Raw genomic sequence first — 15264 nt, forward strand, 5'->3', positions numbered from 1 at the left:
AGGAAGGGCATCCAGCCGTAGAAACACTGCCAGATTTGACTGGGCCTGATGAAGCCTTCTGGCTTCACAGACCCCAGTAGAACCGTCCAACCCATGCTAGCATGGAAAACGGACGCTAAACGATGATGATGATGATGAATTGCCAATATGGAAAGTAAATAGATGATGGTGATAAATTAAAATAGGAAAACAATGATATGTTAGTTGTTTTCAAACAAAACTATCAGGCATAACATATATATAAACTTTTAATGAAATTATAACTTCTTTTTATGACAAGCATATGAAATGTCACAATTTTTGCAAGTTCAGATTCTGCTAGAGGTATTAAATTTGAGCATTTCTATGTTTTTATACTTGAGATTTATACAACCAGGCAGAGATACCCTCAAATGTTACTTCCAAAATCCAAATTATAATGTTCAAAGTAGCCAGAGACTAACTAAGTTTAATTAATAGTCACCTACATCATCATCATCATCTCAGAAACTGACAGAAAACTACAGAAAAATCTTCTTTGAATTTCACTCTCACTTGAATGGTAAGTGTACAAAATAAACTTTTAAAACAAAACCTTACATTTTCTCTTGTCACTCTACAATCTTTGTTCCATATAAGAATGGGAGCTGGCAGGGAGAGACTGCTGGCTCAAATTTGAACACTTGCATGTTTCTTGAATAATTATATAATTGGATACTCTTTCTACACCAAACAAATCAACTATGAATCAAGAAGGAAGCCTCTTTGCACATAACTTGCAAGAAATAGCAGCCAAATCAACCTCAAATCACTTCCTATCATTTTATATAAAACAGTATGCATTTGGTAATGAAGTCCTTGATAAGCAAAAATGTAGGATGGTTACTATTTGAAAGCAAGAAATTAAATAATAACTGCAAAACAGGTAAACTGAAAGTGATCATCTGTTAATACCTTATTCTAATAATGGTTCTAATTAATATTGTAATTTTTTAAGTGAGCAATATTAAATTGTATAAACTCTTCTAACATTTTATTAAAATCACGCACTATATTAAAATAAAATCATATTTACCTGGCATAATGCTCTGTTCCGAATTTGAACATAGAGTGCTTTTACGTGAGGGGCTAAATACATATCCAGTAACAATGTGTTCTAAAAATCAAAAATATCAATAGCAAAATCATTAAGTAGCAAATCTCACAAACACATATATAATAGAAACTAATGAATTATAACCACTAACTGATGGGTTCATTTTGTATCACTAAAATATTATATATTTCATATTTCTACAACAAATTGTTAATGTTTTCAAAGTAATATGCTCTTTCAAAAGATGATTACTCAGTCATTAACTTTTAGTTTGTTGGCCCACAAAAAAATTTAACACAATGTTTCCATACTTCCCATGTGTAAAAAAAACAAGGCCCATGTCAAAGTCCAAGCATTGACTTCCTGCATCAGTAATCAAATACTTTAAACTGTGTACATTAAGAATTTTCAGATTAAGCTATTTCAAATATTTACATAGACAAGCATCTATCAAAATTGATAAAAATAAAGCTCAGAAAATAGCAACGATGCACTTACTTTAATCTCATCTAGCAGTTTAAGGCAGGAATCATATTTTGATTGGTAAAACATATGTAAAATATCACGTAGCTGAGAATCAGATTCCAAGAATAACTTAAAAGAGCTGCAATGTAAACAAGATGTTTAATGGAAAATTGATAAAAAAGCATAAACTTTATAATTAAAATTCTGGAATAGAGACAATAACATTATTTAATACAGACTAAGGTAATACAGTTTTTTTTAATAAGTTAAATATATTTATGACAAAAGAGATTTTTACATGATGAAAATAGAACAATTCTGCAAACCTAGGATCCTCAAACCAAATACTTCCATATTTGAGCATTCTTTTAATTATCATCAATATCATCAAACACACAATTTTCAAATAAGTTTGCCAAAACAATAGTTAAGAGAACATATACATGGAACACTACCATCCTTTCAGGAGAATTTTTAAGTGTGCAGAGCACAGTGTATTGAAAGAAAAGTTGGACATAAGAGTGTGCACGAGAAGAGACTGCACTGGTCATGTGATGTTGCATAAAGAAGTGCTGATCACTTAAAGTGGAGGAAAATTGTGAAAGATGGAATACCAGGAAAACATGGAACAAAGTATTAAAGGTGCATCTCAAAACACTAAGCTTACAAGGGAGATGACAGAGGACCAAGAAACATAGAACATTGCTGTACTCATGATGACTTGCTCACCACAACAGAGGTGATATCCTAAAACCAAGATGCCACATAAAAAGTACTGGTGATGGTGTTGTGTAAAAAGCACTCAATACACTCTGTAAAGTAATTGGCATTAGAGCATCCAGCAGTAGAAACCAAGCAAAAACAGACTAAGGAACTTCAAGAGTTTCTTCCTTTGTCCACATTTTATCATTAACATCAAGGTATTCCAACAGGCTGCATTCAGATAACATCAATTTTCATTCAAATGAGAGTATTAAGATGATATTTATCTGAAAACAATTTTGCACTAAAACAATACAGTTGCCCAATTTAAAAAAAATTTCTAGATCTATCATGAACAGCAACATACATCTGCTGATCCAACCTCTTGACAGCAGGGGTTAGATAGATGTATGTTAAGACGTTAAACCTAAACACAGTTTGCCATGAGTTTAGCGCCTGTGTAACAACACTTGTCATCTGCACTTAAAAAAATTATTAGAAATATATAGAATATTTTCTAGATATATACTTACCTACTAGAGATGACATTTTTTTGAAGTTCTTGTCGATCAAACGACGCCAAAGCACACAAGGCTCCATAAGTGGCAACATTGCTTGAAGATAACAGCTTGAAAAGTATCAAAAAATAAACCAAATTTAACGAGCATTCAGAAAAAAAAAGAATTCATCTAAGAGGCATAACTCATGTTAAAGAGAAATAACTCTTGGGGAAATAAAATTAAAGATGGTATAAAATTTTAAACTGAAAACTGATTTGAAAGTGACGCAAATCTTTAAAAAATTCCAGTCTGTTGTATTCCACAAACTTCATTAAAAATGCACGTATTTTATATTATTAATAAATGGTAGTAAAAATAAAGAAAAAATATAAAGCAGGATTACACGACAGCAATCTATTTGTGAGTATATAAATACATGTTCATTTATAGATAAAACAATTACCTCAGGATATTTAAAATTATCAAAAGAAGCTTGCAAGAAATTTTTAGCAGCTGATTTGTATTTGCCCGTAGCTAAGTCAGCAAGTCCAGCCGCACATTTCAACTTTGTCTGTACAACTGGATCCACCTCCTTCTGAAAAAAATGCCAGGAAACAATAGCATTTCTCCTTTAAATAAACAATAAAACGACTGAAACAGAAGACAAGGATTAGTAATTAACATAGAATTAAAAATTTCTTACAAGGTTCATTTTGAATTGGCCATCCATTTTACTTTTTGAGAATGTAACTCAACATGGAATAAATTCCCTCCTCCCCCAAACAAAAATGCTTTTTATAGATAGTAGTGAGATCCTGTTGGTAGTTTCCATAAAGTGTGATAGTGGTTGCCATGTACTCTCTCTCAGGAAGGCAATTAAAAATACAATAAATGAAGTGTATAAATACAGGGTCATCCCATAAATAATGCAGTCTTTTTATACTCCTTTATTTCTCAAAATTAAGATAAATAAAGTTCTTTGCTTAATCTAAAATATACTCTCTTTCATTTTCTACAATGCTTTTCCATCTATCTGACACACTTGTAAGGCCCTTCTTCCAAAATTCACGTGTCTGTGAAGAAAAATGTTCCTCCAGTGCTGTTCTGACCTCGTCTACAGAGTTCATATATTTTCTGTCCAAATGATTTTGAAGACTGCATTATAAATGATAATCAGATGGGGCCATGTCCAGTGAATATGGTGGGTGGAGCATCGTTTTTCATTTAAACTGCTCCAGCCTTGGAATGTCATTCTCCCTGTATGTGGCCAAGCATTATCTTGAGGGAAGAACTCCTTTCGTTTTGAAACCAAAGATGATCATTTTCCTTCTAGCGCTGACTTAAGCCAATCAAGCTGCCTGCAGTTGGTCTCCTCTGTTATCATTTGGTTTAGGTTTAAAAGTTCATATTGGACTAAACCTTTCACATCCCACCAAACTGGTAACAACATCTTACGTGGTGAAGACCTTCTTTAGCCTGGGGTGCCAGTGTCTCTCCTTTCCCTACCCAGTCTTCAGAGCTTGACATTTTTATAGAGAACCTATTTCTCGTCACCAGTCACTATTCGGTCCAAAAAAGATTCATTCGTGAGACATGACAGCAAAAAAGAGCACACATTCATTCTCTGCACGCGATTAGACTCGAAAAGTTTGTGAGGAACCCGCTGACCCAATTTGCTGACTTTCCCGAAGGCACACAGGTGTCGATGAATGGTTAAATGAAAAATCCAAGCTTCTCTGCTAGTTCCTCAACAGTTGCGATGGGATTTTGTTCCAGCAGGGTTTTGCAGGAAATCCTCATCAAACTCTACAGATCTTTTAGGAGAAGGCTTATCTTCTAGGCTGTAATTTAAGCTTGGAATTTCTGGAAACACTGCTGACACTGGCTTACACTTATTGTCCGACCCCCATACACTACATTAATATTCCTCACACTTTCTGTTGCATTGTTGCCTTTATTGAACTCATAAAGCAAAATATGCTGTTTTGTCACTACTATTATAGCTTTGAAAAAATAATTAAAATGGAATTGCACACTTCAAAACTTGCACTAAGAATAAGTACAAGGTAAAATTACTACCTGCTTTTATAGCAAGTTGCTGCAGGTATTTCATCCTGTCCCCCTCTGACATTTAGTTCATGCAATTGAAAAAACTGCGTTGTTTATGGGATGACCCCATATATGTATATATATATATATATATAAATATATAAGGCAAATAAGAAAATGGAGAGGATATACAATCAACAAACAGCCAGTAAGAATTCAATTATATCTATTTATTAAATGATTACAAACATGTGATTGAGTGATACAAATTAACGAATGGAATAAGTCAATAACTGCATAAACAGATATATATACATATACATACACACATATATATATATGTATACACATATACATATATAGAAAAAAATGAATAATAATAGATGAGTGTACAGGTACTAATCCCTTATGGCTGTTTCTACCATAAAACAACAAAAACTTCCAAGTTATCTTCATCATGTCAGTAATATTCAGGGATGAACAAACACTGGACTGAGTGTTGATAATGGATGTGCCCCTAGCCTTCTTCAGAGGATCGAAATATTAGGGAACTAACATGTGTGGAAAGTCAGTTGAAAAATAGAGTAGAGTAGGGTAAAATAAAATCAAATAATGTGATAGACATAGTAAGAAAAGTTAAGGTAAGGACTTCAATTAAGGTGTTAATATAATCCATGGTATTCCATCCTGTGGTAAGTAGATGCATAAAGTCACACTCAGGAGGAATTTCCACAGGCTATGGTTTACATTGTGTTTCCATGAAATAGCAAAGGTAGTAATGTAATGGGCTTAATGGTTTGGTCCATGTTACAAGGATTAGAGGTTAAATGCTAACTGCTATTTAGTAAATATAGCATTATAAAAAGAGTTGGCAGAAATAACTTAGATTAAACCCATTAGAGGAAGTTTAATACATGAGTATATTAATGAAAGAAAATTGGGTGAAGCCTAAATGCGATGCTAATATTAGTTACTTCTTGACTGAAACCTAATCCCAAAACCCCTATATGTAGTTGGGTGGGGTCAGGATTAATCCTACAACCTAATTGATCATCTAATATTTAAAAACAATGGTATTGTTCAAGTCCATTAGGGCTATCAATGAATTCCAAGACTGGTAAAACAAAAGTATAAAAATCAAGCAAAATAAAATAAAAGATATAGATAAATACAAATATCAATATAAGAATTTTCACAGTGGGCTTGCCAGATTCAGCAGAAGCGACTGACTTAATAGAAATCTACTTTTAAGACAACATAAACAAGGAATTCCCAGAATTAAGAGGTCTGTATAGGGACAATGCACCCTTTATAGTTAAAAATCACTTGAATAGACGCCTAGAATTATTAAAGAAACGACTACACAAGTTCTTCAGTAGATTTGGTCTCTCTATAACTATAGAAAACAAAAATTACTCAATTAACTACTTAGACGTAAACTTTAACTTGAACACTAGACTGCATGAACCGTATATGAAACAGAACTCCAACTTAAGGTATATAAATAACTTCAGTAACCATCCCCAACAAACAAAAAGAGCCCTTTTGAGAAATATAAGCAAAAGAATCTCAAATCACTCCTCAAAAATGAAGAGATTTTTGATAAGCACAAGGATAAGTATAATACAGCACTAAAAAATGCAGGGTATAAGGATAAAATTAAATAATTTCCCTGTAGCAGTAGTAGTAGTAATAATGATGATGATGATGAGAATAATATGAATACATGATACAAATAATAATAGAAATAATGGAATTAAAATTAAATTTATAAATTCTAGTAAGAAACGCAGATGTAAGAAAGAAGGAATGAATAACATAAGAAATCCTAAACAGGCACATATCATCAGCCCCATAAATTGTGATAATAGTGACCCTAATGATAGGTATAACAATAATATTATTATTAATAATAAAAGTAATTGCCTTAATAGCAATAGACCAATGAGCAATAGCCTTAATCTTGCAAATAAAGGAACAATACAGTCTGGCTAATACAACCATATGCTAAGAAAATTAAAAATAACTTAGTAAAAACAATATTTAAACTAATTAACAAATCTATTATATAAAAATCCATTCTGTCTGTCTGTGTGTGTGTCTTCTAGGATCTTGGGCATCCTCCATCCGATTGCGCTCAAATTTGATATGTAGATACTGATAGTATCAGGGCGTGTAAAAGTCTAGAAAAAATTACAAAAATCCATTCCAGGTGAGAATGCAATCGATAAAGCCATGGAAACGTGCATTTGTATGTGCAAGTACATCAGCTGTTGCGATCGATACTACGCGTACGCAAGAAAGATGCACGTGCAGTTTGCACAAAAAAGTCAAGGAGCAGGGGATGCTGTTTTTATTTTCCACTGCAGACTACCTCGTTGACAAACGAGAGAGACCTTCTCTTTGTGGCTGGTGACTTCAACGGTCACGTTGGACAATATGCTGGGGGCTTCCATGGTGTACATGGAGGCTATGGCTATGGTTCCCGCAATGAGGAGGGAACCAGGCTGCTGGAGTTCTGCGATGCAAATGATCTTATGATTTGCAACACTAACTTCAGGAAACCTACCAGCCACCTAGTCACCTACCAATCGGGCCAAAATACCAGCCAAATTGACTACATCCTTGCCAGGAAAAGGGAAAGATGGCTGCTTATAAATGCCAAAACCTTCCCAGGTGAAGAATGTACCCCGCAACATAGACTGGTAGTTAGTGACTTTAGGATCAGGACTAAGAGGACGACCAACATGGAGAAGAAGGATCTGGAAGCTTAAAGATCCTGCGAATGGACAGAGATTTAGGGACATATTACTTGAAGCCTTTGACGAAGTAGAAGGGGATAGAGCATCACATGGGGTAGAAGACAACTGGACGTTTCTAAGGGACAACCTGCTGAAAGCCACTGACCAGATCTGTGGCTGGTGCAAAGTCCCCTTTCGACCCAAAATAACGTGGTGGTGGAAATATGTTGTAGACAGGGCTATTAGAGAAAAGAGACAGGCTTGGAAGGACTGGAAGAATGGTGGTAGCAGGGAATTGTATCAGACTGTCAAAAGGGAAGCTAGGAGACAGGTCTATTTAGCCAGAGGGGAAGCAGATAAGAAAAAATTTGCCAATGTTCTGCGCCGTGAGGACCAAAGACTTGAGGTGTTTCGTGTTGCAAGACAGTGTGTGAGAGAGAATCGTGATGTGGTAGGATAGAAATGTCTTCGCATGGATGATGAATCACTTGCGCTAAATGAGGATGCAAAGAGAGAAGTTTGGAGATGCCACTATGAAAGGTTGCTGAATAAAGAAAATGAATGGGATAAAGAGAGTCTGCCGAACAGAGGGACCAGCTATCCAAGTTGACAGTTCCTTGGTAGTTAAGGCAATTAGAAGCATGAAGACAGGGAAAGCCCCAGGCCCATCAGGAATCACTGTAGAGATGCTCAAAATATCTGGTAGTGTCGGCTATAGCTTAGTCACCTGTATAGTTAATCAGGTGATACATGAAGGCGTCATACCCAATGACTGGTGTAGCAGCATAATAGTCAACTGCTACAAAGGTAAAGGCGACGCCCTAGATACAAATAACTACAGAGGTATCAAGCTGTTGGATCAGGTAATGAAGGTTATGGAGAGGGTCATAGCCCAACTAATTAGAGAGAGAATTAGTTTAGATGAGATGCAGTTTGGGTTCGTGCCAGGGAAAAGTACCACTGATGCTATATTCCTGGTAAGGCAGCTGCAGGAGAAATACCTAGCCAAAGATAAGCCCCTGTACCTGGCTTTTGTTGACATGGAGAAAGCCTTCGACAGGGTCCCCCGATCCCTTATCTCCAACCATTATGTACCAGAAACAAAGGGTAGTAACAACAGTAGCAATGAGGATTTTCTTTCTATTGTTGTATGTCTTAAAATAAGTGTTTGGATTTTTTTTTTTTTTATCACTGGCTAATTTTCACTTGGAAATAAATTTAGCTTGTGCTTTTAAGCAAAGAGAATTGGAACAATTATAAAATGCAGCTTATAAGGAATCAACATAGTGATATTTTGACAAATCTACTAGATTTTAAAATACATTTCTCTAAAAGCATCAGTCATAAAGCAAAAAAGCCAACAGCTTTACCTCAGTACGTCCAGTAGTGCTCTCTGCCTTCTGTACATAACTGATAACATGTGACCAATTTTCTAAATAGACGCTAACCTGTGAAACAAAGTTAATAGAAACAAACACAAAAGTCATTTATATGGAAAAACAAGCATTTCATTATACAATAAATAAGTGAAGTAAAACATGTCTTATTCTCTCTAGCAAACCTAAAAGATACTCTTAGATGATGAAATGACAGTCAGTCAAGGAATGCAGCAGTGATTCTTATTTTAATAAATAATAATATAAATGATTGTTTCGGGTAGGCTCAATAATCCTGCCTGTACAATATTTTAAGATTCATTTATTCCAATGTTAATCCTACAACTGACAAAATTGAACAACCTGGGATGGACTCAACATGTATGAACATATTTCAAACTGAAATCAGTTACAATCTATTAAATGATAGATTATACGGACCAGCAGACAAAACAGCCACAGAAGAGACTGCTCAAAAAGTTTGCTGGAAGCAGTAGGAAAGTTATGTTATTTAGTACTGGGAATGGAACTAGTGATAATATAGTGATTACTGGCAAATATCAAAATTAACTTTTATTAACAATTAATAACAATAATAATAATGAATTATATAACTAAATTAAATTTCAATAATAATATAGTGCATATAGTATAAACCTAAAGTGTTTATCTTATAGAACACAAACCAATATTCCAAAGGGAAAAAAATACCTTGATAACATTGAGACACATGTTCACAACATGTTTTGGACTGGTACAATAATCTCGTGCTCTGGAATAACATTTTAATGCATTACACAAATCACCCATATCAAGATAATGGTCTCCAAGATCATCATTTCCACGTCTAGAATGTGAAGAAAAAGAAGATATGGTGTTAATAAATAGAAATAAAAACAAATATTAACACAACAAGGAATTATATTTTGTAGAGAAACCATAAATCACTTAAAATAATTAATTATCAGCAAACGAAGCAGCATTAATACCAAAAGGCAATCTTTTATATCCAAGTTAACATGGATATATTGTTAGAGTGCCTTAAAAGGACCTCTCATATGGATGCATGATGCATAAAAGCACATGTATTTATATCATTGGAAGATGAGTATTGTATGCTACAGGCACCAGAATGGTCAAATCATGTGATTTCAACGTGCCTGGTTTCATCAGTAGTAGACATCTGGGAGACACATACCAGCTGAATCTCGCTGCCAAAAATATACACAATTTCAGTGTCTTTTCCAGCACTGATGTTGCAAATAGCCAGCAAGTTTATTAAAACAATTGTCAGTGACAGAAGAAATATTAATATCCAACTTAACATGGAAGGAAGTATTGTTAGAGTGCTGAATGCTGCATTATTTAACTTGAGAGGACCTCTCATATGGACGCATGATGCATAAAAGCACACATATTTATACCACTGGCTCATCTGCCAATGGTATAAATATGTGTGCTTATTAAAAAAATTAAACTGCAGGTTTAACTTTTTTAATAAGCCTCTTAGATAATTGCAACATCAGTGCCTGAATGGGCACTGAACTTACATGTATTGCTGGTAGCAAGATTTGGCTGTGTGTGGCTACCAGACAACTGTCACGTGATCTAACAGTTCCAATGCCCACAACAGATGATTCTCGCTAAATGAATAAATATATTTACAATGTTTTATGCTGATAAATATACATGAAATGCGGCATAATTTTTCAGTACCCTAATATAACTTTTGCTTCCATAACTAATATAAGTGAAAACTACAAAAATTGTACGACAATACAGATAAAAATCAGTGAAATGTAAAATTGTTTAAATATCATATAAGCTGAGTTCTTAACAAAATTTTGATTTCAAATTTTGGCACAGAGCCAGTAGCTTAGGAGAAGGAGTAAGTCAATTACACCAACCCCTGTGCTCCACATGGTACTTATTTTATCAACCCCAAAAGGATGAAACGCAAAGTCAACTTCAGCGGAATTTGAACTTAGAACGTAAGGGCAGACAAAATGCCACTACGCATTTTGCCTGGTATGCTAACAATTCTGTCAGCTCACCGATTTAGTTCTTAGTAAAATATTACAATATATTATGTGACTTCCTAAATGTCCATTATTATATTTATATTATAGTTATGTCCTAATTTTGTACAGTTTGTCCACTTTTTCCTTTGTTTAAAGATGAACGATTGAGCTGAAGAGAAATATTTTCAAATTTTTGACTCTGACCTGTTTCTGAAAATTATTATTATTGCTATTGTTGTCAATACCATAATTTAAAACAATTGGATAATATATATATAATACACCACATATAATGCATAGAGTGTAGTATTATTTGACACAGGGAAGCAACAAGTAGAAAAATTAGGACTGGATTTGCTCATGGTCACATCTGAAAACATAAACTGATTTGGAATGCTAGGGAATATCAGCACTACAAAATGTCCTTTGCAAAATGACTGAAGCCTTAATTAACAGGTCTATCTAGCTGAAAATAAATATCATGTGCAGGTACTTAGTAGAAAAGTGAGTTCAAATCCTCCTATGGGCTTGAAGAAAGCAAAAAGAAATCACACCAGGTTGTTTTCGCCCTAATCAATACTGTTGATTTCATTTTAAACAGCATTTCAACAATCTAATAACTTATAACATATACCTTTCCTGTGTTTAACTCCTTTAGATGCTCTAATTAATGAGAGAGAGAAAGTTTGCATCTGTGTGTGTCGCTCTCTCTCCCCACTAACCTTGAAATTCTGTGTTTGCTACAAATCATAGTATTTTCATTTTCAATATTCTGCAAAACATGTTTGGCTACGAGGATAAAATTACTTTGCTTGAAAACTATTGAGCAGACAATGAGAAGAGATCTGACCAAAGAAAATCTGACCCACTAAACCCCATCCAGTCCAAGCAATCATGGAAAAGTGAACACTGATTATAAAAACTCAATGTATAAAATGCTATGTCTTACCTTATGCTTTCTTTAATTGAATTACTCTTATAATTTTTCAGATCGGTATCTAATTTTTCTAGCTTGAGCTGTGCTTTCTTAATAGTCAATTCTATCCACATATTATCTAAAGGTGGTACACTTGATACAGCATCTGGTAATGTAGATGGTCTGAAATGAGAAGATTAGCAAATCTTAGGTAGAATCTTGAAGACATTCTGTGCAATAAATTGAACACACTTCCATACATTATTGCACTAACCTATTTTGAAAAACATTTTACTTACTTCATGGTATTCTTTTATTCATTTACTGGTATGTCTTTGGACTGCATGAATGGGGGAAGATGTCAGTAGGAAGTGGTTCAGGAGAGAAGGAGCAATGACAGGTAGCAAAGAAAAGGTGATGTAGTAACAAGTTCTGCTTTCATTAATTACAGCAACAGTAGGTAGAGAAATGATAGAGGGAAGAGTGATGTGGAAGACAAAGAGAGGAAGAGCAGCAGGTATAAATATGACAGAATCATACTGAGTGAGGTTCCGAAATGTAAGCATACATATGTTTCTAGCTTCCATCATTACCACCACTGTAACATTGCATGTCATCTTCATCCTTAGATTAGTCTTCATTCCGTGTCATCCTGTCTCCTTCTTCCACAAGTTCCATCACTATGTAATCAACATTTCTTGATACAACTGTCCTTATCCATATGTATCACATAACTAGACCAACATACATCTGATTTCTCTTATGCAGTTTTTCTCTCAACAGGTTTGTACTTCATATTTCAAGCACACTGGTATTGCACATCCAGTTAAGCATGCTCACTTTATTTCTTTCTAACCTCTGCAGGACCTCTGCATTCAGGGCCTACATCTCACTATTACGTAGCATTGCAGTTTGTATACAAACATGAGTCTACCTTTCACTCTGAAAGAGAAATCTTGTTAGCAACAGAAGTAACAGCTCCCTGAGATTTCTCCAGCCTATTCTTACTGTCATTCTATATTTTCAGAAAAACCTCTTCCACTGGTAATTAAGTTACCTAGCTAACCTGAGATTCTATTTCCATGTGACCTTTAGACTTTATTGCTCCTGTGCATATACCATATACCAAGACGATTTTCTATCAATCTGCCAATGATGCTATTGTATCTAAATACATCATATGGGATGCCTACCTAACTCTTTTCAACATATCAAGCAAAATCATTTTCCCAGTAGAGACCTGACTGTCTTTTTACAAACTAATACTTTAGTCTTTGCTAAGTTAACTTTGAAACCTTTTGATTCCAAGTTTTACTGCCATGTTTGGAATTTCTTTTCTAATCCCAATATAGATTCCCCCTACCTGCCCCGACTCATATGTATCATTGATAACACCTCAACTCTACCCAATTTCCACAATTGTCATTCACCTACTCTTTGCTCTCCCTTATATTCTCTACCTACCATCCCTCAACACTTTCCAGAGGTCACTCTTATCCTCTCTTCTACAATGTGAATAGCCATGTATCTCCTCTAAAGCAAGAAACCTGTTGTTTTGGTCCCCTTCTCTTATACTAACCCATTATCCCCAAACAAAAGGTTGCTTCCCTCACAACTGCAATCTCACCCAGTCATACAGGGTACAGCTGGACGCCACAAAAAGGCATCCAGCTGTAAAAAACCAAAGCATTCATTGGAGTTTGATTAGTCTTCGTACCTGTTGGATGCTGTTGAATGGTCTGACTTATGTCAGCATAGAACATGAACATATAATGATGATGAAATACATACATATACTCTCTCTCTCTCTCTCTCTCTCATACACACATGTATACATACAGTAATAATAACAATAATCCTAGGATGGAATTTATAAATATTTTAATGCATTATGTGCGTTTCCACATATGATGCCTGTGTATGAATGGCTATACTCCATGGTAGTGAGACATGGGCTCTGAATGCTGAAGATATGCATAGACTGGAGAGAAAGGAAGGTAGAATGTTCCGTTGGATGTGCAACATCACTGCACATATACAACAAAATGCAAATGTATTGAGAGAAAAGTTGGGCAAAAGAGAAATCAAAGGTAGCATGCAAGAGAGAAGACTACTTTGGTTTGGACATGAGATGCATATGAATAAGGACAGTTGCATAAAGAAGTATCAATCACTGAAAGTGAATGGTACTTGTGGAAGAGGGAGACTCAGGAAGATATGAGATGAAGTGGTAAGGATTGATCTCAGGAAGCTGGACCGCATGGAGGAAATAACTATGGCCCAAGATGTCTGGTGATATGAAATTCTTGAGAAGACTTGCCCACATCAACAAAACTGAGTTCAAGAAGTGCTATGTAGAAAACTTCTCACACACTCCACCACAACAAACCAAACTACATCTCTACATCCCTTCTATTCCTCACATTCCCACTTCATGTACTATGGTTACCTCCCACTCCCCAATCTTGTCCTCTTGGCCCAGTGCTCTATGCTTGCCCCGACCTATCCGTTCTACCCACATGCCTTGTCTCACTCTATTATTACCATCCACTAGTCACCAACCTGGGTGTTCCACCCATACATAACAAAAAAAACTTTTCCCTCACCCTACCCCAACAAACTAATTTACATCTCTCTCTTGCATTTCCTCCTTCATTCACTATGCCTAGCTCTCACTCCCCAATCCTGTCCTCACACACTTGCTCCTCTGTTTCACTGCAATCCAATAGCCCCTCCAACTCTATATATATATCCAGGTCTTTCGCCATTTACTCACACTCCCTTCGCAATATTCTACCACTTATATTATGGCATTTGAACCTCAAGGGTATGCCCTGGCACTTGCCACTATTTATATCTCTCACTTCCTTTACTCAACCATCTCATTTATATTCTGATCCCCGTTCCTTGTGAACATGCCCAGCATTTTGCCACCATCTCCATTCTGCAGTCTCCTACTCTCTCTCCTTCTGCTGCACTTCCCTCAGACTGGGCAACCATGTATTTTCTTTGCAGTAGCACACCTGTTTCTGTCTTCTGGCCAGGTAACCTTGTACTTCCTCTTCTGCAATACAGCCATATCTGTCTCACTATAACCTTTTCATCATCATCTCCTCCAATGCCTCCTCCTCTCTTAAAAGTTTTTGTCTTGGAAGTACTTGGTGACCCTGTCAGTGCAGGAGCCACTTAAAAGCACCCAATCCACACTGTAAAGTGGTTAGTGTTCAGAAGAGCATCCAGCTGTAAAAAAACTTGCCAAAACTGACCTTGCCTGTGCTTGTGCTACATAGAAAGCATGAAGTCCACTCTACTGAGTGGTTGGTGTTAGGAAGAGCATCCAGCTGTAAAAATCCTGCCAAAACAGTCACAGAAATCCAGTGCAGGCTTCGGCCTGGCTGACTCGTGTGATAGCATGGAAC

General features: G+C 35.6%; 1 protein-coding gene across 5 annotated transcripts in view; it reads right to left on the bottom strand.

Moving 5' to 3' along the window:
* Positions 1 to 15264, bottom strand: part of LOC115210446 (COP9 signalosome complex subunit 1) — a 138498-nt gene that overhangs the window by 77700 nt on the left and 45534 nt on the right. For 4 of the 5 annotated variants that reach the window (XM_036501880.1, XM_029779051.2, XM_029779063.2 and 1 more), the window contains exons 4-10: positions 11879 to 12028; positions 9620 to 9755; positions 8903 to 8980; positions 3206 to 3337; positions 2776 to 2870; positions 1574 to 1679; positions 1055 to 1135 (exon numbers count right to left, since the gene is read on the bottom strand). In XM_036501880.1, the coding sequence (XP_036357773.1) occupies positions 1055 to 1135; positions 1574 to 1679; positions 2776 to 2870; positions 3206 to 3337; positions 8903 to 8980; positions 9620 to 9755; positions 11879 to 12028 (778 nt within the window). The remainder of the gene's footprint in view (positions 1 to 1054; positions 1136 to 1573; positions 1680 to 2775; positions 2871 to 3205; positions 3338 to 8902; positions 8981 to 9619; positions 9756 to 11878; positions 12029 to 15264) is intronic. The other variant, XM_029779057.2, reaches the window with a different exon arrangement.

Source organism: Octopus sinensis, linkage group LG1 (assembly GCF_006345805.1).
Source record: "Octopus sinensis linkage group LG1, ASM634580v1, whole genome shotgun sequence".
In the NCBI taxonomy this organism is placed as follows: Eukaryota; Metazoa; Mollusca; class Cephalopoda; order Octopoda; family Octopodidae; genus Octopus; species Octopus sinensis.